The sequence below is a fragment of the Penicillium verhagenii genome, assembly GCF_028828195.1.
Source record: "Penicillium verhagenii strain IBT 33310 chromosome Unknown utg000008l_segment0_segment0, whole genome shotgun sequence".
Lineage (NCBI taxonomy): Eukaryota > Fungi > Ascomycota > Eurotiomycetes > Eurotiales > Aspergillaceae > Penicillium > Penicillium verhagenii.
The window spans coordinates 2,417,625-2,445,580 of NW_026643172.1; the positions used below are offsets into that span (position 1 = coordinate 2,417,625).

At 49.2% G+C, this 27,956-nt stretch overlaps 12 protein-coding genes across 12 annotated transcripts; 5 read left to right on the forward strand and 7 right to left on the reverse strand.

Annotated features, from left to right (window-relative positions):
• Positions 1-139: 139 nt before the first annotated feature.
• On the forward strand, positions 140-1,870 carry N7466_008883 (alpha-keto acid decarboxylase family protein; the record flags this gene model as incomplete). Its single annotated transcript, XM_057168272.1, has 1 exon — positions 140-1,870. One exon carries the CDS (start codon positions 140-142, stop codon positions 1,868-1,870), a length of 1,731 nt encoding a protein of 576 aa, XP_057018903.1.
• Positions 1,871-2,178: 308 nt separating this feature from the next.
• N7466_008884 (uncharacterized protein) lies at positions 2,179-2,932 on the reverse strand (the record flags this gene model as incomplete). The annotated part of the gene is made up of 2 exons (XM_057168273.1): positions 2,179-2,750; positions 2,887-2,932. 2 exons carry the CDS (start codon positions 2,930-2,932, stop codon positions 2,179-2,181), a joined length of 618 nt encoding a protein of 205 aa, XP_057018904.1.
• An 833-nt stretch (positions 2,933-3,765) lies between these two features.
• On the reverse strand, positions 3,766-5,022 carry N7466_008885 (uncharacterized protein; the record flags this gene model as incomplete). The annotated part of the gene is made up of 1 exon (XM_057168274.1): positions 3,766-5,022. One exon carries the CDS (start codon positions 5,020-5,022, stop codon positions 3,766-3,768), a length of 1,257 nt encoding a protein of 418 aa, XP_057018905.1.
• Positions 5,023-5,715: 693 nt separating this feature from the next.
• On the forward strand, positions 5,716-8,378 carry N7466_008886 (putative RNAPII degradation factor Def1; the record flags this gene model as incomplete). The annotated part of the gene is made up of 2 exons (XM_057168275.1): positions 5,716-6,004; positions 6,088-8,378. 2 exons carry the CDS (start codon positions 5,716-5,718, stop codon positions 8,376-8,378), a joined length of 2,580 nt encoding a protein of 859 aa, XP_057018906.1.
• Positions 8,379-9,615: 1,237 nt separating this feature from the next.
• On the reverse strand, positions 9,616-11,049 carry N7466_008887 (OSBP family protein; the record flags this gene model as incomplete). Its single annotated transcript, XM_057168276.1, has 4 exons — positions 9,616-10,392; positions 10,468-10,522; positions 10,598-10,923; positions 10,981-11,049. 4 exons carry the CDS (start codon positions 11,047-11,049, stop codon positions 9,616-9,618), a joined length of 1,227 nt encoding a protein of 408 aa, XP_057018907.1.
• A 1,193-nt stretch (positions 11,050-12,242) lies between these two features.
• On the forward strand, positions 12,243-13,969 carry N7466_008888 (putative MFS transporter; the record flags this gene model as incomplete). The annotated part of the gene is made up of 3 exons (XM_057168277.1): positions 12,243-12,656; positions 12,747-12,980; positions 13,043-13,969. The coding sequence occupies 3 exons, from the start codon at positions 12,243-12,245 to the stop codon at positions 13,967-13,969; spliced, it is 1,575 nt and encodes a 524-aa protein (XP_057018908.1).
• A 193-nt stretch (positions 13,970-14,162) lies between these two features.
• N7466_008889 (uncharacterized protein) lies at positions 14,163-15,667 on the reverse strand (the record flags this gene model as incomplete). The annotated part of the gene is made up of 3 exons (XM_057168278.1): positions 14,163-14,865; positions 14,927-15,518; positions 15,586-15,667. The coding sequence occupies 3 exons, from the start codon at positions 15,665-15,667 to the stop codon at positions 14,163-14,165; spliced, it is 1,377 nt and encodes a 458-aa protein (XP_057018909.1).
• Positions 15,668-16,037: 370 nt separating this feature from the next.
• N7466_008890 (uncharacterized protein) lies at positions 16,038-18,205 on the reverse strand (the record flags this gene model as incomplete). Its single annotated transcript, XM_057168279.1, has 10 exons — positions 16,038-16,310; positions 16,375-16,458; positions 16,516-16,572; positions 16,620-16,858; positions 16,908-17,102; positions 17,160-17,284; positions 17,349-17,469; positions 17,527-17,828; positions 17,900-17,939; positions 18,007-18,205. The coding sequence occupies 10 exons, from the start codon at positions 18,203-18,205 to the stop codon at positions 16,038-16,040; spliced, it is 1,635 nt and encodes a 544-aa protein (XP_057018910.1).
• Positions 18,206-18,732: 527 nt separating this feature from the next.
• N7466_008891 (uncharacterized protein) lies at positions 18,733-21,509 on the forward strand (the record flags this gene model as incomplete). Its single annotated transcript, XM_057168280.1, has 4 exons — positions 18,733-18,768; positions 18,827-18,949; positions 19,054-21,090; positions 21,150-21,509. The coding sequence occupies 4 exons, from the start codon at positions 18,733-18,735 to the stop codon at positions 21,507-21,509; spliced, it is 2,556 nt and encodes an 851-aa protein (XP_057018911.1).
• Positions 21,510-21,680: 171 nt separating this feature from the next.
• On the reverse strand, positions 21,681-22,587 carry N7466_008892 (glutathione S-transferase family protein; the record flags this gene model as incomplete). Its single annotated transcript, XM_057168281.1, has 3 exons — positions 21,681-22,054; positions 22,147-22,358; positions 22,454-22,587. 3 exons carry the CDS (start codon positions 22,585-22,587, stop codon positions 21,681-21,683), a joined length of 720 nt encoding a protein of 239 aa, XP_057018912.1.
• Positions 22,588-24,775: 2,188 nt separating this feature from the next.
• Positions 24,776-27,010, forward strand: N7466_008893 (uncharacterized protein; the record flags this gene model as incomplete). The annotated part of the gene is made up of 6 exons (XM_057168282.1): positions 24,776-24,813; positions 24,865-24,960; positions 25,012-26,045; positions 26,142-26,489; positions 26,565-26,679; positions 26,746-27,010. The coding sequence occupies 6 exons, from the start codon at positions 24,776-24,778 to the stop codon at positions 27,008-27,010; spliced, it is 1,896 nt and encodes a 631-aa protein (XP_057018913.1).
• A 346-nt stretch (positions 27,011-27,356) lies between these two features.
• Positions 27,357-27,581, reverse strand: N7466_008894 (uncharacterized protein; the record flags this gene model as incomplete). The annotated part of the gene is made up of 1 exon (XM_057168283.1): positions 27,357-27,581. The coding sequence occupies one exon, from the start codon at positions 27,579-27,581 to the stop codon at positions 27,357-27,359; it is 225 nt and encodes a 74-aa protein (XP_057018914.1).
• Between the last annotated feature and the right edge of the window lie 375 nt (positions 27,582-27,956).

A 27,956-nucleotide genomic window follows, 5' to 3' on the forward strand; every position in this document is an offset into this window, starting at 1 on the left:
TGGGGTAAAGTTAAAGCGGGGACTATATATTTGGATCTCCACTCGCGTCTTATAATCTAGCATTCTTTATTACTCTCTCTCTCTCTTTCTTACATACACACACACACACACACACACACCTACTACCTTCCCTTCAATTATGACCTCCCCCGACACCGTCAAGCTCGCAGATTACTTGCTCACCCGGTTATCCCAGCTGGGTGTCCAGTCTATCTTTGGTGTTCCAGGAGACTACAATTTACGTTTGTTGGACTATGTTGTTCCTGCTGGTCTGCACTGGGTGGGAAACTGCAACGAACTTAACGCCGCATATGCAGCAGATGGATATGCTCGGATCAATGGTTTGTCTGCCTTGATCACCACCTTTGGTGTTGGAGAGCTGTCTGCCTCTAATGGTATCGCTGGCGCATATGCCGAAAGGTCTCCCGTTGTCCACATCGTTGGTACCCCACCCCGGCCACTCCAGGACAGTCGCGCATTGATGCATCACACTTTCGCCGATGGCGAGTACAAGCGATTTGCTGCCATGTCCAAACATATCACCATCGCGCAAACTGAATTGCAGGACGCAGCAACCGCACCAGACAGGATTGATTGGGTCTTGCAACAGGCTCTTATTCATAGTCGCCCCGTGTACCTTGAGTTCCCCGATGACATGCCCCACGTCCTTGTCTCGGCAGCAAATCTCAAGACACCAATCAAGGTCCCAGATGTTCCAAGCCCTGCGTGTGAATCCGAGGTTATCTCTCGCATTCTAGAACGGATCTATTCTGCCAAACAGCCCGTCATCTTTGTCGATGGCGAGAGCAAGGCACTGGGAATCGTTGAACAACTCGAAACTCTTATCACATCCACCAACTTCCCTACCTGGACTACAGTCTGGGGCAAGGGCCTAGTCAACGAATCACACCCCAGTGTATACGGCCTGTACGCCGCGTCGTTCGGTGATAAACCCGCACAGGAATACTTCGAATCAGCCGATCTGATTCTTACATTCGGCCCTCACTACAGTGACACAAACAGCTACTTCGAGATGACAATCCCCAAGCCCGCAGCGGCTATCACGTTCCGGGATAGCACCATTCAAATCGGATCAGATATCTACCGCGACATCTCTTCTTTCAAAGTCCTCTCCGCCATCTTGAGCAAACTTGACACCTCTCGCACAACCACCGCCCAAGGTCCACCCAAGCAAGTCACCACACTCGACGATATAAAATCCACCGATCTAGTTGCACAGAAGAACTTCTTCCGACTTGTTAACCCGCTCTTCCGCGAGGGCGACATCATCCTCACAGAAACCGGCACAGCAGCTTATGGCGGCCGATCATTCAAGCTGCCTCCGAAATCACGACTCTTCGGTGCTGTGACCTGGCTGTCAATTGGTTTCATGCTCCCCGCCACCCTGGGTACAGCATTGGCAAAGCGCGAGCTGAACGCGGCGTCCGGTGCACGGAACCAAGCCATTCTTATTATTGGTGACGGTAGTCTCCAGATGACAGCGCAGGAGATTAGCGTGATGATTAAGGAGAAGCTAGACATCCTAATCATTATCATTAATAATGAAGGTTACACAATTGAGCGTGTGATCCACGGAAGGAAGCAGGCATACAACGATGTCCCCTTCTGGAGACACACCAAGGCTCTCCAGTACTTCGGAGCCGATGAGGAGGCTGTAAATGAAAACACATTTGAGGCACGGACAGTGGGAGAGCTACAGGAGGTGTTGAAGAATGAGAGGGTCAAGGATGGCAAGGGAGTCAGGATTGTGGAGGTCTTCATGGAGAGAGAAGATGTACAGGAGGGACCTTTGCTTTGGGTGCTGCAGAAGCAGCTTGCGGAGGAGGAGGCCGCAGCCAAGGCTGCTTAGATGCGTTCCAAGTACATACTAATAGCATAAGAGAGATCTAGACATGATCATCCATCGAACAGACAATTTAAATGTGTACAAATTTTGAATTTGCAAGAGCTGAAAGGTTTTAAGTTTACTTTTGAATTTTTTCAGAATGACATTTCAGTAGCACTGAGCTAATCTTTTGGATAATCATCATCATTATGTTGCCTCTATGGGCAGTGGAGACTTCATGCGTCTCGTATTGGATCAATACCACCGAGAATCGTCGTTAAGAATAACAAGTACAAAATTGAACAAACACATCTCCAGGCTGATCGAATGGCTTAGGCGCCCTGGGTTCGGCTCCGAGTACGGCTGCCAATTCCCTCAGTCGAAACTGCCTTCTTGACAACGTCCTTCGCCTTGTCTTTCTTGGGACGATCAGCTGATTTCTTGGCACTACCATTGGTACCATCAGTTGTAGCCGGAGCAGTTTCAGGTTCATTTGCTGGTTCGGATTCCGTCTCCAGCTTCTGTTTCTTGGTCTCGGGCTCCTCTGTCTTTTCCGGAGCAGCAGCAGGCTCGTCCTTTTGTTCTTCAGTGGCAGGAGCTGGGGCTGTAGTCGAGTCAAGATCACGCTTGTCACCAGTCTGGGGCTCTTCTTTCTCTTCTTTTCCGGCTTCCTCCTTTTCGGCCTGTTCCTGAGCCTTGGTCTCCTCTGCCTGGGCTGCTACTGGAGCTTCTGGCTCAGAGGACGCAACAGGAGCATCGAGAGTGGCCTCCACAGCTGGAATGCCTGGCGGTTGGGGATGAGGAGCCTCGGGGTAGTCGATTTTGGCGTTTGCTCTGCCTTTCTCGATAGTAGTAGCCTCACTGTCTGGCGACGCCGGATGCAGTACACTGTGAACTGGTTCGGCTGTTTCTGATTAGTCATCATATAATGGAGGAATCAAACGCGGCAAGCACCGCTGGAAATCTCCATTGAGATGAACGCTCGATTAAAGTCGTAAATTCATCCTGGAGGTAAACACATGAAGCTAGGGAGCACATACCTGGAGCCGGAGGGGCGGTTTGCGCGGGCACACCTTCACTGGCCATGATGAATTGATGATGTCAAGTATGGGCACGTGCCTTGGTATCAGATAAATTTGACAATAAATGGAATCGCGATGGCAAGGCGATTGCAATTAAAGTGATACAGAATGACTACCAGGGGGAAAATGAAGTAGGAAATGAACCGATTTAAGTCGGGGTGGGAGAAGTGAGGTTGCGCGGTGACGTTTACTAAGAAAGATGGAGACGCTAACCCGATTCCCTCGCAATGCGACTGGGCCGATTCGCCCCCTCTGCGACCCCCATGCTGAGACTCTCTCGTCACACAAAGCTGATTTGCTCCAATTTCCTCTATAGCCGCAACCCACTTTCATTGCACAAATGCATTCTGCTTTCATTCCCCTTATACCCCGGTTAAATGCATAGCTTTTCCAACAAAATAAAAATAAAAACCCCTTCCCCAAGTAGTTGGTACCTGGCAGGTATGCCAAGGAGATCTCGGAGGAGTTTATCCGGATGGCGCAGGGCTGGTGGAGTCTCAGTGCGGAGAACTGGAGCGATCTTCGTCATAGCGCACTGAAGTGCTCCGGGAGATGCTGAGCCATGAAATTGCCGTCATTAAAAGAGAAAACATATTTTTTCCTCTCGAATAGAAACCGGTATGACTCAAGTGAATTCCAGCCTCCACTAATTTTGGATTCTGGATCATTGCGGACCCAGGCGACGAATTGCCAAAATGTGAATGTCTGCCTTGGGGTTGACGGTCCACGACCCTATCTCCCTAGTCTTGTGCCTAGGTATGATAGACAGTAGTGAATTGTCACTGTTAATACATACTAGTATATGATATAGTCATAGTCATAGAACAGATGGGGACCTCAGGTTAAGCTCAGCTCCAAATGACTGAAAATACCATCTTCCTCTCTGATGGAAGACCGGATGCGAGATCCCTCAGCATTGTCTGTTGTATCACCTGGGAGCAAGAGTTGCACATGGCGAGCCAGATCAGTTGCATTTCGAATTTTCTTCTGATCGATCAGAAGGCGGAGAGCATCACAGGCAATGCGAAGAAAGGCGTCCCGGCGGGAATCATTCCAAGCCTGAACTTTGGCGGGTGAAAGGGACTCCACGAAACGAATGAAAGGCGTCGTGTCTGGTTTACTAGGATGGCAGAGGGAGACGCTCGAAAACAACAATGATCGGGGAGATGCCAAAGAAGAAATGACTGCCAAGTACTCGTCGTATAGGTAAGGAGTGACCTTCTCATTCAACGGTTTGGCATCCATAGCCGCCCGACTCAGATTGGCTCCGGCTGCCAGCAGGATTGGCTTTGCGGACTTGGTTGGATGAGGCGACATTGAATGTATCTGACAGACACGTAGATAATATTTCAAGGCTGATGGGAGGCCCTCTCCATATCGAAGTTCGGCATCCATAAAGTCGATGAGCACTTGGTTGACACTCTGTTGGGCGATTGCATCTGTGATTCGACCATTATACCCGCCCAAGTCGCGGGCCAAGAGCATTTTAATCCACTGGATGATGGTGTCTTGAAGACCCTCAGCGATCATGAACTTGGTCAAAGCCGAGGTAGTCGCTCGTGAATGCAACAACATCTGCCGAGAGGCCCCATCGGAAGCCCAAAACCATTCAACCACGCGGGATGCTGCCCGAGAGGTCTTCATCGATTCGCTGACATCTTTCTCAGCAGGAGCTCGGACCAGTAGAAGCTGAGATTTCAAGCAATTGGTGATGGTAGAAGGTGTAACGGAGCCTGAGGCCGCTAGCTCATCAAACACAACCATGGGTTCCTTGGCCAATCGATTCTGTTCATCGATGCCTCGGACAGCATGATGGTCTGGAGTGATGCCTTTGGGTGGTACGATGCGAAACAGTGGGTTGTCTAGAATGGTATGCAAGTGTTGATCGGTTGCATGAAGTGAGGAATCGGTATTCAAGGGTTGTCGGCTGCCTTCATGGTGGTCTGAATTAGATACCGGGTATGCGTGATCCAACTGACGACGAAATGAGGATGTGAGGGCGTTGAGTAATTGCTGAGACTCTCTTGGAGTTCGAGGTAGTGGCTGGTTAATCTTAGGCCAGGACTTGAACTGGAAAATCGAGGTCCCCTTCATGATTTGTGGATTATGCGGTGAGTCCCAAAGAAGGCTTATTATGTGACGACTCTCAAGTTGGGTTTGTTGAACCCCCTTGTCACTTGTGAAGGGGAAGATCGCCGCGAGGGGTGGGCGGTGAAGATCCCAGTTTGGGGCGGAAGTGGATGACGAGCAGACCGAAAAGTGGTGCAATCCCAAGTTGAAATGGGAGCGAAGAGATTTATCTTATGACTGGATCGAGTTGTATATTGTAGATAGGAATAATTAAGATGAATCGAATATTCCCAAGTGTAAGCTTTCAAGTTAGAAGTGGCTTTCTCTATAGTCTTAATTTCCATGTCTTTGAAACTTGCAGTAAAAAGACCAAGCAATACACCCAATAGGCGCCACTCGCTAAAAAGCCAGGCAGCGCCAAGACCAGCTGTGACTGGGAGCAACACATCAGAACTTAGCTTTTGCCTTCCCCATTCACAACGCTCTCCCCCTTCTCTCCATACCAAAGCCTTTTCTTGCTTTTTGCTTCTATCTCTGGATTACTATCTGGCCAGTGTGCCTGTGGTCCTATTTGGTGCTTTACCTCTTGCGCGAGGGTGCATCATACACTTTTTCACCCTACCTTCCTCAGATCTTTCCCACGCCGAAGCCCTTGCGACGCCATCGTGACCTCCTTCCCAATTCCATTTCCTTCATCTCACATACCCTCATAACACAATGTCCGACATTCAAAGCAGACCCTCTGCCCGAGGCAGAGTATCTGGCCGTGGTGGCCGTGGTGGCTACAGCAACAGAGGTGGCCGTGGTGGAAACAGCAGATCCAACCCCGACAGCTCAGACGTCTCATCCTTTGATGAAGGTGAAATTGGCCAGATGAAGAAGAAGTACTCTGATACTCTGCCTACTCTTCGCGAGTTGTTCCCCGACTGGAAGGATGAGGATCTGGTGTTCGCTCTGGAAGACTCAAATGGTGAACTTGAAGAGGCAATTGAGCGCATTACCGAAGGTTTGTCCCCCAAAGCCGCATCGCCGCTCGGCGCATTAGCCACCCTACCCCTTCCATGGCTCGTACTAATCAAGATCATTTAGGTAATGTGTCGCAGTGGGGAGAGGTCAAGAAGAAGGCCCCCAAGGTCAAGGAGGCCCAGAGCACTCCGACCGAGTCGACTTCAGCTCCCATCCGTGCAGCCCGTGGTCGTGGTGGATTGGAATCCCGCGGTCGTGCCCGTGGAGACCGGGGTCGTGGTGGTCGTGGTGGCCGTGCTGGTGCTCAGACTAATGGAACTCGCGTCGTTAGCACTGCAGAGCCTGTTGTGCCTGCGGCGGCGGTGACCGAACCCGTTACATCTAACGTGACAGAGGAGGTTGACAACGAGCCTACAGCCACAACCACCGAGACAGAGACCACAACTAGTGTGATTCCCGAGGGTTCAAAGAAGGGTTGGGCTAGTTTGTTCGCCGCGCCTCCTGCTCCTCCCCCGCAGAAGAAGGCTCCGCAGCCCGCTCCTGTGCCTGTGGTTGAGAAGGCTCCCGAGCCTGTGCCTGAGCAAAAGGCCCCCGAACCTGCCCCAGTGCCCGCCCCGGTACCTGCTCCGGTGCAGAAGACCCCCATTGCGAAGCCCATTCAACCTATTGTCCCTGCCATTCCCGCCGTTGTCGCTAAGCCCCCTCAGGTGGACTTGACCGAGACAAACCTTGAGCAGATTCCCGATGTGTCTGGCCCGGCTCCTACTGCAACTGCTGCCAGCACCGTTGGCAGTGCTTTGGATCCTGTGGCTGCTGCTCAAGCTACTCCTTCTCGTGCCCCTCCTTCCAGTCTTCCCGGTAGCGCATACAAGCAAGGCGTTCGTGCTCCAGGCTTCCAGCGTCGTGTGATGGAACAGCAACAGGCTGTGGTGATGCCCGGAAACCACGCCGTTGACCGTGCTGCCGTGCAGTTTGGAAGTATGGGACTGAATGGCGACGCTGTGGACATTGATGAGAACCGTGAGGAGGCCGAAACTCGCGCTCAACCTCCTCAGCACTCCCCCGTCGCTCCTCGTGCTTCCCTTCCTCCCTCCACCCAGGCTATTACCGAGACCCCTACCGCCCGACCTGCTCCTGGTCTGCCCCCGGTTCCCCAGGGCCCCGTTGCCGACTCCTTCTCCGACTTCTCCCGTTACACCGAGACCCAGAAACCCTACGATCCCTTCGCCATTCCTGCCAGCCAGCCCCAGCAGCAGATCCAGGAGCCTTTCGCCAACCAGGCCCCTACCCAACCCGCTGCTACCACCGGTAGCGAGTACTCTCCCTTCTACGCTGCCGACCAGCAGCGTTTCCCTTACAACTACTACGATAGCTACGGCCAGACTCAGAATGCCACCGCTGCTCCCCGTGCAGCTCCTGGATTCGGTGTCTCGAGTGCTGAGGCTGCGCCTCAGATCCCCTCCACTCAGGCCCCCAGCCGCTACGCTCCCGTCGATGCCACCAACAGTGGTCACAACACCCCCAACCCGACCATGCCCGCTGCCAACCAGACTCCTGCTTCCCAGCACATGCAGGGTCAGCAGAGTGCCTACGGCTACGGCTATAACCCTTACTACGCCAACCCCCACTATGCTCAGTACATGAACCAAATGAACCAGCAGCCCCAGTATAACCGCAACCGCCCTATGTACGACGATGCTCGTCGCTATGACGACCCTAACCAGGCGCAGCAGCAGCAGCAACAACAGCAGCAGCAGCAGCACTACGGCATGCCCCACAACAACCAGTACGGCTACGGTAACCAATACGGTCCCTACGCTGGTAAGGGTAACATGTACGGCCAGCCCCACGGGTTCTCCTACGATCACACCTCTTCCCCTGCGAATGCTGCTGCCAGCTTCAACCAGGGCACCCCTGGACGTGACTCAGTCTACGGTGGTCGCACCGGCTCTCAGCCTGCCGACAACCAACAGACAGCCGCTGGCAGCAACGCCTTCGGTACTGGCATGTCGGATGTCTTCAGCCGGTCTCAGGCCGGTAGCTTTGGTCAGAACCCCTCTGTTGGCCAGCAGGCTCCCGTGACCGCTGAGGAGACTAAGGGCTTCGAGGCTCCCAAGGCTGGCGGTCCTAGCCCGTCCCTTGCCCAGGCCAACCGCCCTGGCTCTGCCACCAACAACGTTCCCGGCCAGCCCCAGGGCCAGACCGGTCTTCCCCCGCTGCAGGGCCAGCAGGGTCAGCAATCCTTCGGCGGCTATGGTCACTTGAACCCCCAGTATGGCGGTCTCGGTGGTCTCAGTGGTCACCAAGGCGCTGCTTCGCAGACCGGTGGTTACAACAACTACGGTGCCGGATTCAGCAACTACTACGGAAACAACAACAACCGTGGTGGCTGGGGTAACAACTACGGCCACTAAGCTCAGGGAATGACTTCTTTTTCTTTTCTTTTTCTCCTTCCCTGCCATACTACACATATGGCGTTGCACTTTGCAGGTGATTTGAGAAAATCAAAAACAGGGCGGGGTTTTTCTTTTTTTTCTTGTCGTGATCAGTGGGAATACTTGATGACATCTTGTCCGCAGGACAGACAAGGAAGCCAAAAAAACCTCTTATCATTTTCTTTTCATCTTTTTTTCCTCACATCTGTGTAATCTCTACTCTCTTCTGGGAGCTTGGCTGGCTTTGACTTTTGGGGGGGGGGACTGGGTACTCGCGTTTTCTTTTTTCTTCCTTTCGACTTCCCCATGCTCTTTTCCTTTTGCTACTGTCACGCTCGAGGCGGTCTGTATTAAATCCATCAATTTTCCCCAGTGTCCTCTCTTCTCTCTACCTCACCTGACCCTTGTCCTTTTTTATCTTTTTTCTTTTTCTTTTTTTTTTTCTTCTTCGCCCTAGCTCACGGTGTCAATTGAGGTTCAATGTGCCACTAGGTGAAGACAGGTTTGTGTGTCCCTTTTTTCATTTTCCGACCTCTCTTTCATATGCATTGTCTATGACTGTTGGGTATGGCTGGGGTGGATCGTGATGGATCCCTCTCATTAATGAGCCTTTCAAAAAGTGTGATGAGTTATGTACGCACCTATACGAACCAGATATTGCAAGACTCAATAGAATATCTCTAGGGGATAAGCTTGAAGATGGATTATGTTCAATGTTCATTGTAAACCTTTCCGTAGCGTACACTACTTATGTATACCAGTTGTCATTGATTGAACTTGAGGCATCTACACCAAACATTGAATGAAGGGAACCTTGGATCTCAGGAATATCCCAAGGTTGAAGACAGATGGAATATTCAACATCATATAATTAGGTTATGCAACCGTTGATCTGCTCATTTCAAGCGTATAAGCAAGCAAGAAGATCCTCGACCGGGACTATATACAATCAAAATGCGTGGCATGGTCCTCCAAATACATAACCAAGGACATCACAAGGCGAAACTCTATGTGTGAAGACATTCGGGCTAAGGGGCAGGACTAGATAACCCGAAGGTAAGAGAGAGAGAGAGAGGGAGAAAGGGAAGAGCGTGGTCCTGGCACCCTAGAACCACGAGAAAAAGAAAAACACCCCAAAATGAACATATGAGAACGCAAACCAGGGAGAGCGTAGCTCAACTACCAAACAGATCTACCTTGTAAGATCCATCTACGCTCAAAGGCCAAGACCCTCAGGTCCAACCTTGTGGTAGGGTGGCTTGGCATCAACAGCACGGGTAGCATCAAATCGCCAGATTCCACCGGTCTGATCTCCATCGAGATCCGGGGAAAGATCCAGCGACCGACCAAGCTCCTGGATGGTGGCGTCATCATCCTTGGGCTCGTAGCGCGTGAAGAAGCGACGCTCCCACTCGCGGTCCTCGGTCTTCTCTACGCGACGCAGCTCACGCTGGGCATTCTCAATACGCGACTTGTGATGGGAGACAGCGTTCATGTCGTTCTTTTGGATGTTCTCGGCAACTTCTTTCCAGGCGCGGCGGCTCTCGTACAGATCCTGCTCGTCAACCGGGGCCAAAGTCAGCGGGGTAGTCTGGTTGTCCTCGACAGTCCAGGAGTCCACGACTTTGCCGGCTTTCTTAATCGTGAAGGTGTTTGACCACTGGCCGTCGATGGTGTAAATGGGCTTCTTCTCGCCTTCGCTAGCCTTGTACAGGCTCGCGGTGAAGGTGTTCTTCTTGCCGCTCAACCAGCCCTTGCCGGAGAAATCGATCTTGGAGACATAGCCGCTGCTGCTGGCAATTTTGGCGGTCTTCTCGAGCTCAACAAATGGAGTTCCGTAAATCAGGGACTCGATGTGCAGGTTGGGGAGGGTGATCAGGTATCGCTCCTTCTCCTCGGAACCGGGCGGAGTGAGGGTGTAAAGGGCGTGTCCGATCTGCTTCACCTGGATGGTGCTGGAGAAGGAAGCCTTCTGGGCGTTGTATCCTTGGAGCTATATAACGAGAGCACGTGTTAGTGACCGTGATTGGGATTAAGGTTGTGACTGCGTGACACGTGATAAACTTACCTCGACGCCATTCTTCTCGTTTGAGATCGCATATGCGGTAGCGGGAGGGTGGTGGCTTTAAGAAAAAAAATATAGTTGTGAGGATTTCATTCGTCTACTCCGGGTGGATTGCGGGAAGAACGACACGTACCTGACCTGCTCACTGACCAACTGTGTCTCGCCTGTCTCGGCATCACCCTGCCACTTACCGATGAACAGTTCACCAAGGAAAGGATTCAGAGGCTTCTTCTCGCTACCCAGCTTCTCACTACGGCTGCAATATTGCTGGTGGAGAGTGGTCAGGAACCACTTGAGGACGAGGAGGGCCCGCTTCTCCGGATCGGACTCCTTGGCGGGAGCCACGAACACGGCGGGATGTTCGGCCCAGTAGGCAGAGTACTCGACGAGGGAGGTGGAGGACAGAATGAAGGGAGGAGCTGTCAGAGAAGAAAGATCTCCGTTGAAGGAGGCGATGGACTAAATTGAGGCCGATTAATTCCAGAAACTCGAAAATTAAGGTGGCATGCATCCCACCTTGAGGAAACTAGTCCACGAGCCCTTGCTGTGGGCAGGCACGGCACTTTGAGGCTCTTTAGGCGACATTTTTTCAATTCAAGAAAAAAAAGAAGAATTTGGAGAAAGATAGGCAATTATGTCCAACAGCTTGTCAAACGCAAAAGAACTCCAAAAAATCAATGAAGCAAGTGGGGGGGGGAACGCAGTTGATGTCAACGGTTGGCGGTCAGAGCAGAGGATAACGTCATGGGCCCGAGTTCTATGAGTGCGATTGGTTCGATCCAGATGAACAGCCACAGTTGTCACTCCTTTCCCCTTGATTGAACCACTGGCTTTTTTCTGGTTTTCTGGTTTTCTGCTCTTTTCCCGGGGTAGATTGCGCGTTGTGACTGGGTATATGCTGACTCTTAGTACTCGTGATACTTGTGATACTCGTGGTATTCACACTCCAAGAGTCCCCAACACTGCATTTTTGCCTGAAGATCGTGGAGATCGAGGGAGAAAAAAAAAAAAGAACGAAATCAATTCTCCGAAATTCCACAAAAAAATCCAAAAATCCAAAATCTCCGAAATGCATATCTGATCTTATTTACTGCGACTTTCTTTCTCCTGTTATCGCTTTTATCACTTAGTATGTATAGTATCTCTCGGTTCGGCACCACTGCCGCTACGGCTACAGTATCGGATTCTTTTCCGCACCGACTCGGCCATGGCAGACCCTAACAAAGTCTCCACGCTATCCAGTCTCAGCCATTGGTTACAGAAATGCCTGGACCGGACCCTGAAGTGACCAAAGTTCACTGCAGCATGAGCATTCAGACGCTCTAATGCCTTACGGACTATATCCCGACCTTTTGATTGAACTGTGACCCCGCCGATCCTCGGTCAAAGATGGCCGTCGCCGAAGACTCGATTTGGTGCAAATTTTTCTTTCTTCTGACTCATTGTCCTTCGATTGTAATTATTCGGTGCTTATATACCCTAATATCTTTCATGATTCTCAGATTGAACATTTCAACCACAATTGGAGCAGCTTTTGCAGATTTTGGGAACTATATCCGCACTTAGTATGCTAACGGAACGATCCCGAGGTTGAAATTTGCGCCTGATCTTTGACCCCTCAAGAACATTGGAAACATTTTCTTCCATTTCACGAAAGAACAGCATTTGAACAATCGGAATAGGCCCTTTGAGAAGTTACTCCGGGCCTCTTATCGATATATTTGGACCACCACCGCTGCATACCTAGTAGCGCACCAAAATAGTGTTCGGTATTCACCATGTCTCCAACACATTCAATCTCTAGTATCGAGGAAGCTCCCTCGGTAGAAGAGATACAACCCCAAAGAACCAAATCACGCCGATCAGAGAACGGCAATGGCCTTCATTTGGTTCAAAGTCATCTTTCTCACCATGATATGCCCGTGACCAATGACGAGTATCACGAGGTCGACGCCGATCAGTATCTACGCTTCTCCCATACCCGCAAGATAGTCATTGTTGCAGTGCTATCTTTTTGTTCGTTTCTGGCTCCAATTTCCTCCACGTCGATCTTATCGGGTGTTCCAGAGGTTGCATTGACATACAATACCACCGGAAGTATCATCAATGCTAGCAATGCCTTATACCTGGGGTTTATGGGGATTGCGGCCCCATTCTGGGGTCCATTTAGTCAAGTGTGGGGACGAAGACCGGTCAGTATTAGTACCTGAGAACCTACACATCCGGAGTACCTCTCATCTGTCATTTTATGATCTACATAAGTACTGATTCGGACTTACTAGATCTTCCTGACCAGCGCTTTTCTCTTCTTTGTCTTCAGTATTGGCACTGCGCTGGCTCCGAACCTTCCAGCATACTTCATCTTTCGTGTTCTTACTGCCTTCCAAGGAACATCTTTCCTGGTTGTAGGTAGTTCCGCCATTGGCGATATTTACGAGCCACGGGCTCGTGCCACGGCCCTCGGCTGGTTCCTATCGGGTACCCTCATCGGGCCAGCATTTGGACCATTCCTCGGCGTACGCTCCTTCCATCAACTCTTCCATCAACCTAAATTGCAGGAAATTAATATCTGTCATAGGGTGTTATCGTCACATTCTGCTCCTGGAGAGTAGTCTTCTGGCTCCAAACCGCACTAGGCGGCGTCGGCGCATTACTAGTATTTTTCTTCTTCCCAGAGACATATCCACACCTCGCCAAGGCAGACCCAGCCCAGAAGACCTCGAAGCAAAAAGCCAAGTTCCTCTGGCACCGCGTCAATCCCGCGCGCGTGGGCATCCTTCTATTCTCGTACCCGAATCTCTTTTTCGCGGGCCTAGCAGCCGGTGCACTGGTCTGGAACCAGTATTCCCTCCTCACACCCATCCGCTACGTGCTCAATCCCCGCTTCAATCTAACCAGTCCCATCGAATCGGGTCTCTTCTACATCGCGCCGGGATGCGGGTACCTAGTCGGCACGTTCATGGGCGGGCGATGGGCAGACCATACTGTGAAGAAATGGATCCGCAAGCGCGGCGGCGTCCGTGTTCCAGAAGACAGACTTAAATCTTGTCTTGTCTTTCTTGGGATCGTTATTCCCGGCTGCATTCTCGTCTATGGCTGGACTGTTGAGAAGGCTGTTGGTGGGATTCCGGTCCCGGTGCTTGCGATGTTTATTCAAGGAATCGCACAGCTCTTTTGTTTTCCCAGTTTGAATACGTTTTGTTTGGATGTTATGCAGTCATCTGGTCGAAGTGCGGAGGTTGTTGCGGGGAATTACATGTTCCGGTATGTTTTTGCGGCCATTGGCTCTGGCGTCGTGCTTCCGGCTGTCGAGGCTATCGGTGTTGGATGGTTTAGTACTATCAGTGCCCTGTTCCTTGTGATCGCGGGGCTGTGTGTCTGGGCGACTACAATCTTTGGTGATAAATGGCGAAAGCAGGTTGATGCTAAGAATCAGCGCAAGGAGGGTGGAATCATTGAGGGCCCTTCTTCTCAACCGAACGATGAAAAGAAGGCCGAGGTTTGAGAAAGACATTGAATTTGTGAAAGTTTTTTTTCTCTGATTTCAAAATTTGCATTAAATACTAAGCGGCAATGTTTTTTGAACATAGAACAACAGAAAAAAGGCCGAAGGGACCTTGGAAACATTGAATAATTTGAACGAACGGGCTTGGGAATATTCTGATCAATTATCAAGCATATGAAATAATGAATCCTTTTTAGAGTGCCTTTGAACCTCCCAAAATTAACTCAGGGCTTGAGCAGAGCTTTTTCAATATCTCCCCAAGCCACTGGAAGTCGTCCAGCTCCAAGTATATCTGCCCACTGAGCCGAGTCCACAAAGCCGAATCATACACAAAGAAGGTAACAGCCGCAGAGTGATCCATGGCAAATCGTTCATACAGGAGTTCTGCAATCTTGTTCGCCTGTGAAGTGCTAAGAACAGGCCAAGTTGCTGGCATCTTTGGCGTCTCTTCTGCTACCGAGTCTGCGACAGTAAATGGCAAACGCACATTGGCGAGCGCACAATTCCTGATTCGACAAGGTCCACCTTTTCCAGATTCAGATTCAGGCTCTCCCAGAATATCAGTCCCAAGGATTTTGGCAACGAGATTGCCGCCTTCGAATGCAATCCGACGATTATATTCGAAAATAGCATCTTCGCCTCCTGGGACTTGGGATCGGAACTCCAAAGCGGTTGGGACTGTCAAGTATGAGGTGTTATCGGTCATTGCAGTGACTTCAAACATATTTTCAAACACCGACTTGGATTCAACAAGCGGTGGCGCTGTTGGTGAAGAAGGCTTGTGCTCTTGGTTTTGCGGAATGAACATGTGATAGGTCGGCATTGCGTTGCGAATGAGATGTTGGTTGCGGCGCGGGACATGGAAGACAGAGCATCCTCTCGCATTGTAAAGCCATCTATATGAAGTGGTTAGAATTGCCATCACAGAGACGTGCGTATTTTGTGCTCCCGACTTACTTGTGGGTTATGCTCACGAAGAAATCCGGGTTTAGTTCTCCAAGATCAAGAGGGATGTGACCAACCCCATGTGCGCCATCAACACAACTGAGAATTCCACGCTCTCGACAAACTTCCGTCAATTTCTCGAACGGCAACCTGATGCCAGGCTTACTAGCAATGGTGTCGAAAATGGCGATCCGGACGTTAAAGCCCTCCTCAGTAGCCTGTTGCACCGTCTGCAAGAACATCGCAACAATGTCCTCGTGACTCATCGGAAGAACCAAATCTATCTTTCGGGCCTGTAATGGGGTGGATTCCATGACAGACTGAATTATTTTTTCGCAGGGCGGAAAGATAGTCGAGAAGTAGATGATCATGTCTCTTGGGGCGAAGGAAATGTTGCGAAGTACCACATTGATGGCGACTGTTGCACTCTTGACGTAAACAATCTCGTTGGTAGGAACATTTAAGTAGTTCGCCATTGCCTCTCGAGAAGTATCCAACAGATCGGCATATTGAAAACCGATGAATCTGTCCGGTCGTACTTCGAGGGTATCTTGTATACGGCGAACTTCATCTCTGACCTTTCTGGGGAATGTGCCATACGCCCCTAGTTGGAAATTAGTTATCAAGAGCATAAATGTTATAGACGTTGATTTGGAACCTTGGAAGCTCACCGTGGTTGAAGTTTTTCCAATCATCGGCTAGAAGGAATTGGTCGAGCATTGTATGCCCTAGGCCGTGTGGTTGGTTTGACATTGTAAAGGGAGAATTATCGCCAATTGCAGGTTTTATTTTGCGAGTTGAAATAAAACATTTGCATATTGAAATCAGCGGCAATGTTTGCCATATAAGAATGATGGCGGCCAGCCAAGTGGATCCCGACCGGTAAGTGACTCACCCAAAGGGCGTAGCCACTTTGAGTCTTCGAAATATAATTGGAGCTATTTGATGATCTTCGTATTCTTCAGTGTCCATTGTTGATTCGAAAAGTAGATAAGATACACTTGTCGGTGGTGAGACTGTCCATCGTGGATCCCAGTAGCCCGAGCCACGAATTTAATGTGCCTGCGCTTCGAAGATTTCAAGACTGACATTGGCACCCCTGGTGTCTAACAGCCTTCTTATGTTATTGAACTTCATCTACAGTGTCATCATTCACACCCGACACCCTCTTTCCCTTAAAGTGGGTATTCGGGTCCAACCCGGCTTCCGCAACAACGCGGTCTACCTTCCGCTGCTCTGTAAACCTCCTGCAATCTTCGCGACCCTTTTCAATGTCCACAAATCCAATTGCAATCATGGCACCAGTGCAAACAGCAAAAAGGAAAGGAAAGCCCATCCAGTTGTTGCGGGTGTTATTGATGATAGCTTGAATGACGTTGGGGCCAATGATTGAAGACTTGAATTGATTTGGAGTTAGTAGGTGAGAGAGTTAACTGGAGATGCGCCTAGTAACCACTTACTGCCCGATTGGTGATTCCAAACAATGCAAAAAACATATTGTCATAGCGCCGAGGCATGAGTTCGCTGATCATGGTTTGGGCGTACTGTAGGCCCCGAGTTAGCTAGATACTTAAATCTTGAGAAAGCATAAAGAAACATACAGCGTAATATGGCGCTTGAAACAGGCCGAAGACGACATTGTAGAAGTAGAATTCCCACTGAGACTTGTCAGTATTGTTATGGAAACTTGAGTGACATGACATACTCTATGGTGGTAACCAATTCTGTTAGTCCATAATCCTAGCATGCCCCAGAATGGAATGAAGACGCTGAAGAAATTGGTTATCATGAACATGGTTTTGGTCTTGATTTTGAAGTATCGCTGGATGTACCAGAATCCGAATGTTGAACTTATGGAACAGACAGCTTGCGTGATGCCAAGGTAGGTTATTTGCAAAAACGAGAACGATACGTAGTCGTTTTGGATGATTGAGACAAGCGTTCCTAAGTTCTATGAGCATGATACTTTACAAGAACATAGCGGACAGTATACCTGTTGTGTTGAGACCGTCTGCTAGCAGGAAATATGCCACAAAGTATAAAAATGTTTGAGGGAGACTTCTGATCTCTCTCATCGCAAGCCAAATCTGCTTAAAGCCGATAGTGGCATAGTTCGAGCCTTTAGGAACAGTGGGACCAGGTCGCTTCTGTTGAAACAAGAACCACCAGATTCCGAGAACCACCCAATCTATTCAGATATGGTCAGAGTCAAAAAATGGCATGGACTGAAAATGTATTGACTCACATGAATTTGTCAGGCAGAGCGCAAGATTGTTTGAGTATTGATTATTCTGCATTGGAAGTAAAACACTTAGATTTAGCACCAAGGTGAGGAGGTATCCAATATTGCTATGCGCGGTTGAAATGTTACTGCAGAAGATTTGTCAGTGTTTCAGATTCGTTAGGAATAGATACTAAATTAGATGGCTATTACCTGATATGATTCCTCTCCAAAGACTCGATTGCATCATATTCTTGTTGATTAATCTTGCCTTCTCTGAGCTCATCTCGAGCTTTTCGGACATGCGGCATGTAACGCGCCAGTCTAGGAAAAACTGCCGCATAAAATACCAGGGTCGCTCCATAGGCAATATATGCAACAACATACATACCCATGGCGGCGGGCCATTGACTAGGCTGTCGGATCGCAAGCATGCCATATTGTAGCGCCCAAGCGACAACCGTCAGGGCTAAAAGAAGCCATCGTCCAAAAGAGCCGTAATCCGCAGCACTACCTAGCCAGACAAAGATGACAGTCATGAAGGCAAAGCAGAGACCGTTGGCAATTAAGATGACCGAGGATGTAGATCGTGTACCACCCGCCCAGGGCACCACGCAGGCGGAGGAGTCGGTACAGGGCTGGGGCGGATTGGTGTCGGGTATGAATCCGGCATTTGTCAGAGCCCATTGGAATCTGTTAGGGTCTAAATCAGCCTCAACTGCGCGGTGAGAGGTTATACTAACGTAGGGATGACTAGTACATACAAGGCTTGGCTGTAGGAGCCTGGACCGACGCCATTGTCACCTGATTTTTGGAATGTTAGTTGACCTCGCTGACTTTGATATTGATGAGCTTCATGATTGCAGTTTACCGTTATAGTAGAGATAGTAAGACCAGAGCTCTTTCCGAGTTGTGGTGGGTTGGTCATAGGCGTCTTCATCGACGCCAAACAATCGTTCATATTCCTGCTGCGCTTCAAGAGGCTGCACTTGTGACGGGACTATCACTTCATTGACAGTGGCATCTTTGGATGGTACTCGAGTTTCGTCCTGATCTGCTGAGTTCTCCATGGTTCATTTGACAATCAACCTCGGAAACCTGGGGAATGAAGGGAGGAAGAGAGTTTCGTTATGATTTCTATGGTTTCTATCTTTACTGAATTACCCCGCATTGTTCATGCTCTCATGCTCTGATGCTCTGATGCTCCCATGTTCTAATCTTGTACCTTCCCCCACTTCAAGACTTATCTGTAGCTTATCTTGACTGGATGTGACTCTGGAATGTTGCATCGATCGCTGGATTAGAATTAGTCTAAACGAGGTAGTAAGACTAGTGGCCTTTAGTGACTAACAACGTTACCTCGCAACTAATCCCCAGCTATGATCAGGTTAGTTAGTAAATACAGAAATAATTTCCAGGGTAAATAGCATTAAATCCATGAAAACCACTCTCTTTGGGCGCTAATACCCGCCATAGTGGAGCCAGCAAAGAGCTCCGATGGGTAAATGGGGCAGTTTCCACTTATCGACACTCATCCCCGCCATCGTTGACTTACTCTGGAGTCTGAACTCACCATCACCTCAACGCCTTCAGTACTATGGGTTCAACAGACCTCCAGAAACAGGTTGGCCAGGTATGGATCAATATGTATGCTTTGAAAGTGAGAAATCATCACTAACAAAAAATCCTAGTTGTTTGCGGTCGGGTTTCATGGCCACACACCTAGCCCGGAGATCAAAACACTGATTCATGAGCATCATGTCGGAGGCATCGTTTTATTCTCCCGCAATTTTGAAGATGCCACCCAGCTTCAGGTAAAGAAATCACCCCATACTCATAACAGTTTTCATTGAATAGAAAGCACATTGTCGTCAGCTCTCCTTAAGAATAGTACAGATACTGACATTCTTCTCGAAAGGCCTTGACTCTGGCCTTACAGACTGAAGCAAAATTGGCTGGCCACACACGACCTTTGCTCATTGGAATTGACCAAGAAAATGGCATAGTCACTCGGATTTCCCCTCCGATCGCTACTCAAATTCCAGGGCCGATGGCTCTTGGAGCCACGGGTGATCCAGAGATAGCTTACCAGGCAGGCAAAGCCACAGGAGAGACTTTGGGATTTTTCGGCGTCAACATGAATTACGCTCCAGTTTGCGACATAAACTCAGAGCCATTGAATCCAGTGATCGGAGTTCGCAGCCCCGGCGACAACCCGGAAACCGTGGGCAGTTTTGCCAGTGCTGCGGCGCGTGGTCTTCGGGAGCTGAATGTCGTTCCTAGTGTAAAGCACTTTCCCGGTCATGGAGATACTGCGACCGACTCACACTATGGACTACCAGTCATCCCCAAGACACGCGATCAGCTCGAACGATGTGAATTGATTCCATTCCGAAGGGCCGTTGCTGAAGGCATCGAGGCAGTCATGACTGCCCACATCTCCCTTCCACATATTGACGACAAGCTTCCCGCAACCTTGTCGCCCAACGCACTCGCGATCCTGCGCAAAGATATGGCCTACGATGGGATGATCATCACTGATTGTCTTGAAATGGATGGTATCAGGTCCACTATCGGCACTGAGCAGGGCTCGGTTCTTGCGATCAAAGCTGGAAGTGACAGCATCATGCTGTGTCATACCTTCGAGGTACAAGTTGCTTCTATTAAAAAGGTCTGTGAAGCTGTCCAGTCTGGAACACTTGAGTCATCTCGCTTCGAGGATGCATGCCGCCATGTGGCGCATGTGAAAGACAAGTTCCTGAGTTGGGATACTGCCTTACGCCATAATGATCTTGCAGAACTTGATGCACTCAACAACAAGACTGCTCCGATTTTCAGAAAAGCTTATGAAAAGTCGGTCACTCTTGTTCGTGATACAAATCAAACTCTGCCCCTTTCAAGCACAGGAACTATGGTGTTTCTTTTCCCTGGAAGTAAAATTCCTGTTGGAGGCGCTGTGGATGGTGAGGGACTGGGCCGACAGGGATCATATCAAGTTTCCCCGTACCTTAATGCACTTCGATCTCACAATCCCTCTGTGGCTGAAATCAAGTACAAGGACACCGGACTATCGACGGAGGAATGGAACACCGTTAAGGCAGCTGATGCTGTCATCTTCGTCTCCATAAACGGGAAGGAAGCGCCATATCAAGAAGCACTGGGCCATGAACTCTCTCGAGGCGTTCGTAAACTTGTCGCTGTTGCCGCATGTAGTCCGTATGACTTCCTGGATGTACCGGAGCTTCACACATACATCACGACCTACGAGCCGACGATCGAATCGTTTACAGTCGCGGCGGACATTATCTTTGGTCAACTAACACCAAAGGGATCCCTTCCCGTCAGCAACGGAGCTCCAAAAAATAATGTGGCGTTGACTCTGTTCGATCCCGAAAAGGATTTGGATGAAGTGGTATCTGCATGGGAGGAAATATTTCCAACCTACATTTTGCCCACGGATAGTTTAGGTACCTTGATCACTCGGAAGAACGGCCGTCACTTTGTCGCGCGGCTTGGATCAGAGTTAGTGGGATTTTGTCTTGCATATCTCAATGCCTTCGGTCCGCCATCCACTGTGCATATAGCAGTTTTGGGAGTTACGCCAAAGCATCAAAGTCAGGGAGTCGGCACGTCCTTGTTGATGGAGACTCGATCATATTTCAGAACCAACTTTGGCATTCAAAAGCTTAACCTTGGCAGTTCGTTTCCTCGCTTTTGGCCTGGAATTCCTCGTGAACTTCCTGAATCTGTTCAAAGCTTCTTTGTCCACCGCGGCTTCCGACTAAATGCACCAGGGAAGAGATCAGTGGACCTATTTCAGGATGTTCGCAATTTCCAAGCTCCCGAGAAATATATGAGCCGTGCTCAAGATCGAGGCTTCCGCTTTGCTCCTCTGCAGCCCGAAGACTATGAGGCGTGCCTAGTTGGTCAGAATAAGAACTTCTCAGATAAAGCGGTATGTTATTTTCAATTTTGTTCGACATATTGGGGGGCCTGGGCTAACATTCTCTTCAGGGCTGGGTCGAGGCGTATGTTATGTTGGAACCAAGCAAATATCCATCCTGCGTGATGGTTGCCTTTGATTCCCAAAATCAGCAAGTCGGATGGACACTCATGCTGCCACCGTGCCCGGAGTTGAATCAAGGTTGGACATTCCCACAGATTTGCGGTCCAAACACCGGGTTGATCGGCTGTGTTGGTGTTGATGCGGAACACCGGAAATCCGGCATTGGTCTGGCGCTCATCTGTCATGCCGTTGAGAATATGAAGCAGCGGGGAATTGAAGGAGTCTTTGTTGACTGGGTGGCTTTAGATGGATGGTATGAACAGGTCGGATTTACGACTTGGAGAAGCTATCGACCTGGTGAGATTTGAGAAGGCGGCATTGGATATATTTTTAAGAGACGTCTTTGGATTCGTTCAAAGGAAAATCTCGGAATCTACCTTGAATCAGACCGTTGAACTCTTTGGAAGATTCAACATTGTATTCATATCTGCTATAGATATAGAACATTGAATGACAGTCCAGTTAATCTCAAAGTACCATTAATGCTGATCAGAATTCGTCATTGCATCAACTCTGGCTCGTGATTTCTTGAAACCCTCACTCCTCTCTGCATCCGTACGGCCAGTATCCGGAATAGAAGCTCCCTTCAGCACCGCGCTTCTCTTTGCGATATTCTCAACCCATTTGCGCACAGCCGGGAACTCCGCAAGATCAATCTCAAGCGCATCGGGGCCAGAACGAACCCACGAGAAATTCGCAATATCCGCAATGGTATACTTATCGCCGGCTAAATACGGACTTTCCTTCAGGCGAATCTCGAGAACAGAGTAGAGGCGCTTCGTCTCCTCGATATAACGCTTGATTCCGTAATCGGAGCGAGCGCCGGCAAAGAGGCGGAAGTGGTTTGCTTGGCCTGTGGGTGGAGTCAATATTCGTTTGCTTAGTATTCTCATAGCCTCTATAGTTACAGTAGTGAGGTCTACGATTGCTTGGTGTGTAACATACCTTGCATAGGTCCAAGGCCACCCATTTGGAACATGATCCAGGATAGCTGCTCGATGTATTCGGGTGTTCCGGGCGCATAGCTGATCTTTCGATCGGTATCATATTTGTCAGCTAGGTAAAGCATCACTGACCCGCTCTCGAAGACGCGCTGTGAGCCATCGGTGATTGCAGGGATTCGGCCATTAGGATTGATTTTCAGGAACCAGCTGCGACTTCGTATTAGAACAGATATTCCGGAGCCAGCCGCTATATAAAGAGTCGAGACTCGGGAATCGGCATTGCCATTGATCTCAATTTTTCCACTTACTCCTCTTTTTGGATGTTGGTGCTGATGTCAATTGGCACAGTCTTGTAGGCTAGACCGAGCTCTTCGAGGGTAATGGAGGCTTTGATGCCGTTTGGCGTGGGCCAGCTGTATAGGGTGATGTTGGAGTTGGACATGATGGGCGATGTGGAGAATGGACGGAAGGTTGAGAATTGGGAAAGTCGTGATGCAGCTCTTAAGGAGCTGGAACCGGTGCGGGGTAGCATAATGATGAGATAATTATTAAATTAGTATCTAGAAGTTTTGGATGCTTCTGGAGCTTAAAAGATGCACAGGGTACCATGTCTACAGTGCTTGACTCAGCTTATTTCCCCAGCTTTAAGCTCATTTGTCAGCATCCTGCAATGGCGTCATGTCATTTTGGCTTTTGCTGCATTTGTCAGGAAACTCGGAGTCGGGGGATTTTACGCGTTATGGAAGCCTGCAGACTGGTAACCAAATTTAACCAATAATTCAATCTGGTGTTTTTCAAGTCAGCATTTTGCCGCATGAGTCTAGACAAAAAAAACAGAAGAGGTTGCCATGTGAATCGATGGCCCCTATTAGTGTTTGTTCTGTTTGCATCTTATGGTCACGCTCACCTGTGTGTCATTGCACAACACTTCCCCGATGCCAACTCCCGTACGGTAACTTTCTTCCGTCAGACAATTGTCAATTAGTCTTCCTTTACCAACTACCATGGCTGCTTTCAGTAATCCGGGTGGATGATCCCCACATGGTCGACAGCCACGAGCTCCTTCACGTTGCAACCCCCAGGAAATGACCCGCTCAAGCCTCGCCGAGATTCCCCACGAATTTCACCGGATGCAGATGATATTACAAGAATTGGACGGCCTCCTGTATGACCACACTCCCTTGTCATCCCTGCGCTCGGAGCTGGCTTGGCTACTTGGAAGTTGGGAGTCGTGGGACACAACATCTTGCACATGGACATGTCGCTTAACGGTTAGAAACCCAGAAGACTGGCAACATACCTTAGTCGGCAAGCCAGGATATAACTCATAGCCGAACCGCATCGGCTTCGCTGGTGTCACCCTGGCTATACGAACAAGCGGCGCTGTTTGTTTCCGTATCACGGTTACGCGGGCTAGGCTTGCGGCTTTAAAGCTCATCCCGAGGGGACATAGGCAGGGCTGCAGGGCCCAAGTGGATCTTAGGAGGCAGACATCGTGAACGCTAGTCTCGGGCCCAGACTACCATGAATCAGTAGGTTAAATTTTCGGCAGCTGGGGCCGGCTTGGCCGACTTCTGGGGTTGGAGTTGGTGTGTCAGTCCAACCCAACCCCGAATTGTCTCCACTCTCCCCGTGGAGAATGCAACTTGATTTCATTAAATCTTACTTCTTCAACACGAATTGAGAGAAGAAAATCCACTGGATGCAGTCTTATTCTCGAGTCTGTGGAACAGCAGATTTGGGAAAAGATCCTAGTCGATCTATTTCCAGCCACCAAATCAAGCTCGTGCAAACCTCAAGGGCAAGGTTTATTCTCATCAGGCCAACCTTATGTAGTATGTCTATTTTACTTTGGTCGACTCCCCTAGTCAGCCACGATACACAACAAGGGCCTCTCAACAACGAATCACAGGCCTCCCTTTCCGGTCATGGGCTGTGCGAAAGCGTGAGATGGAACTCAATGTTCTATGCACCGGGTTATTTCAAGGTTTTGCTCCCATTGCCTTGGTGGATGAGAGCCTAGTTGAAAGATTGCGGCTGGACTAAAACAAGTCCATGGAAATAGCTGTATACATGCAGATTTTCTGGTACTACACTGTAATGTTGCTTGAGAGTGGCCCAAAGGGCCGCCTCTTATCTAATCTCCACTTCAATTGACTTGCATAACTAGTACTAGTAGGTGTTTGGCCATCATTGGGCGAACATTTCTCCATGGGCGAGTGGATCCCTTCCCCGCCATCACATCAGTATAGGTGAAGCTAATTCTGCTGTAGGTCTAGTAGCTGTAATTGATTTTCACAAGGCCCAATCCACCGCTGATCTTGCCAACCGGCCTGAGATGAGAAAAGTGAATCTCTTGGACCATAAAATTCAAGGTTCACGCCAGTGATCGTGACTTCCTTTCTTGTTTCTTGGGTCTAATTCACTGTCAGATGCACCTCTCACTTCATTCCTTCAAACTTCTTTCCTTCTTCTTCCTTCTTCCTTCCTCATTCTTCCTTCTTCCTTCCTTAGTCATTCTTCATTCTTCCTTCCTTATTCCTTCTCCGCCTCTCCTATCGTTTTCTGTTTCAATCTTTGCATAGTTCATCAACACTCAACCCACAAATTTCCCAGGTCTATCTGTCAAGATGAACCAAGACTCAGCTGAACTTGGCTCTCCTCGCAGGTGAGTAATGATTTTCATTACAAGTATACACAGGTTCCTAATCATTAACAGTGCCAACATCAGTCGGGATGGTGCCAGTCCTGAGAAGGATCATTATGACAAGTCCCACCTTGAGGTGGTGAATCTAGAGAACAACATTACAGCGAAGTACTTCATAGGCTCTCACAAACTTGAATATCATGGCTAATACAAAATTAGAGTCCAGAACCCCCTTGCCCATCTTACCCAGGCCGAAGTGATTCAGGGTGTCAGCGAATTTGCCCGTTGCTATGAAGTCACTGACATCCTTCCCGAGCTGACAAAGGGAGCTCTTGTTGCACGAGACCCTTCCTCGTTCGAACGCGTTCCCAATATCACGGAAACTGAGGTTGCTGCAATTCGTGATGAAGTGCTTCACAAGTGGCGCCAGCCCAAGGCCCTCTACTTCACCATCATCCTCTGCTCTATTGGGGCTGCTGTCCAAGGTTGGGATCAGACTGGCTCAAATGGGGCCAACCTCTCATTCCCTGAGGCTTTTGGCATCCCGGGAGATAAGAGTATCAAGAACCAGTGGATCATCGGGCTTATCAACGCGGCTCCATACATTGCCAGTGCCGTGTTGGGCTGTTGGCTGTCTGATCCAATCAACCGTATCCTTGGTCGTCGTGGAACAATCTTCATTTCGGCTATTTTCTGTGTTCTTACGCCCATTGGATCCGCCCTGAGTCAGAATTGGCATCAACTGTTTGTCATTCGCCTGCTGCTTGGACTCGGGATGGGCCTCAAAGCCTCCACGGTTCCAATCTTTTGTGCTGAAAATTGTCCTGCTGCTATTCGAGGAGGTCTTGTGATGTGCTGGCAAATGTGGACGGCTTTTGGAATCTTCCTTGGTTTCTGTGCTAACCTGGCTGTGAAAGATACCGGTAGACTTTCGTGGCGGTTGCAGCTAGGGTCAGCCTTTATTCCTGCCGTGCCTTTGGTCATTGGTGTATTCTTCTGTCCTGAATCCCCCCGCTGGTACATCAGACGGGGCGAGATGGCCAAGGCTTATAAGTCTCTCTGTCGACTCCGAAACACCCCACTGCAGGCTGCTCGAGATCTTTACTCCATCCATACACAGGTTCAAATTGAACGGGCCTTGATTGGCGAAGGCAACTATTTTACTCGATTTTTGGAACTTTTCACCATTCCTCGAGTTCGACGTGCGACCCTCGCCTCATTTACTGTCATGATTGCTCAACAGATGTGTGGAAGTAAGTTACCTCCCCTCTCTAAGCCAGTTATATGTCCTATCGTGTTTCTTGTTATTACATAGAAGTTACACTTTCCTCTTGCTAATCAGTTTATAGTCAATATCATTGCGTTCTACAGCTCAACTGTCTTTGTTAGTGCTGGCGCAAGTACCACAGCAGCTTTATTCGCATCATGGGGCTTTGGCTTGGTAAACTTCCTTTTCGCCTTCCCAGCAGTCTGGACAATTGATACCTATGGCCGACGTGCTCTACTTTTGTTTACATTCCCAAACATGGCTTGGACTTTGCTGGCGGCTGGCTTCTGTTTCTATGTCCCGGGGAATGGAGGTGGTCACCTTGGCAGTATCGCACTTTTCGTCTTCATGTTCGCTGCTTTCTACTCCCCTGGAGAAGGCCCAGTGCCATTCACGTACTCCGCTGAAGTGTTCCCGCTGTCGCATCGTGGTATGTCTTCTTCTTTTATCACTTGGCATATGTTTTCTCTCTCCAAGGAATCTCCAAGCTAATTTCATGTTACAGAGGTCGGTATGTCCTGGGCTGTTGCAGTCTGTCTCGGCTGGGCAGCTGTACTCTCCATTACCTTTCCCCGCATGCTCTGGGCTATGTCGGCGACTGGAGCTTTCGGCTTTTATGCGTGAGTACCCTACATTCATTTTTAGTCTTGGAAACAGTATCGATATTTCTAACAATTTACTTGCAGTGGACTGAACATCACTGCATTGATCATGATTTTCCTCTGGGTTCCAGAGACCAAGCAACGAACCCTTGAAGAGCTGGACTACATTTTTGCAGTTCCAACTCGTGTTCATATGCATTATCAAGTTTTCAAGGCTCTACCCTGGTGGATCCAGCGTTACATCTTCCGCCGGGATGTACACCTGGAGCCTTTGTACACCTTCGACATCTTGGCTCTGGCTGGAAGCGAGAATGATGTACTCGATGTGGAGACCAAGGCTGTTGTTTAGTCAGGGGGATTTCGATGACTTTTTTACAATGAGCATTATTACGACTATGGATGAAATACAAAAACAGGTTTATGTACGGTGGGACTCATTTGGTCTACCTGGAACACATTTTAACCTTGAGATTGGGACATGTTGTATGTGAGATTCTTTGAAGTTATGTAGGTGGGAGATAGCCTTAGATATCAATAATCTGACGTGTCCACCTACTTAGTTACTAAATGCAAGCTCAATGTTCCTTGGACCTGTAGGCTAACATCGGATATTCAAAACATGAATGACATTCCAAGAAAGACGAGTAAATGAGAAATTCGATGTCCAACATTCAAGATAGAACTTTCCTGATCAATTAGAGATCATCTCGAACCCCACCAGAGCTGGGATGCTCCCCTAGCTGAGAAATGTCCCCATCCGGAGCATACTCCTTGATTTTGGCAACGAAATCGGCCAGTTTTTCATGGGATAATTCGGGTATATCACCAAGTGCACCCTCTTTCCTGAGATGTGCGAAGGGGCATCCAGAGGCGATAGAAAGGGTGGCTAGGGCCAGAACGAGAAATAATCGTGGGATCATGGCGGTTTTTGGTATGCTTTTTCGAGGTCCTCTAATGTGCCGGTGATGATGCGGAAAGTTGGAGAAAGGTAGTAGAGCCCTGGGGCAGGAAGGAGTTGGATAGAGTGGAATATTTGACGCCGAGGAGCTGGAGTTACAGGCTCAGCTGCCAGTGTCTTCAATGTGTGGATGTTTCTATCTTGTCTTTGGTCGAAATGTCATCCATGGATGGCGACGATGCATGTTTTATAGTGTATCTGTCTACATCACTCGTTTTCGTAAAGCTTGGCCAGGTGAATTCCGCACTTTAATGGCGCGATAAGAAAGGCTAACCTTGGCCCTGCAGCAGGATTCACATAGCTTCGTAAAGAAGTGCATGCCACTCGCTCGACGAAC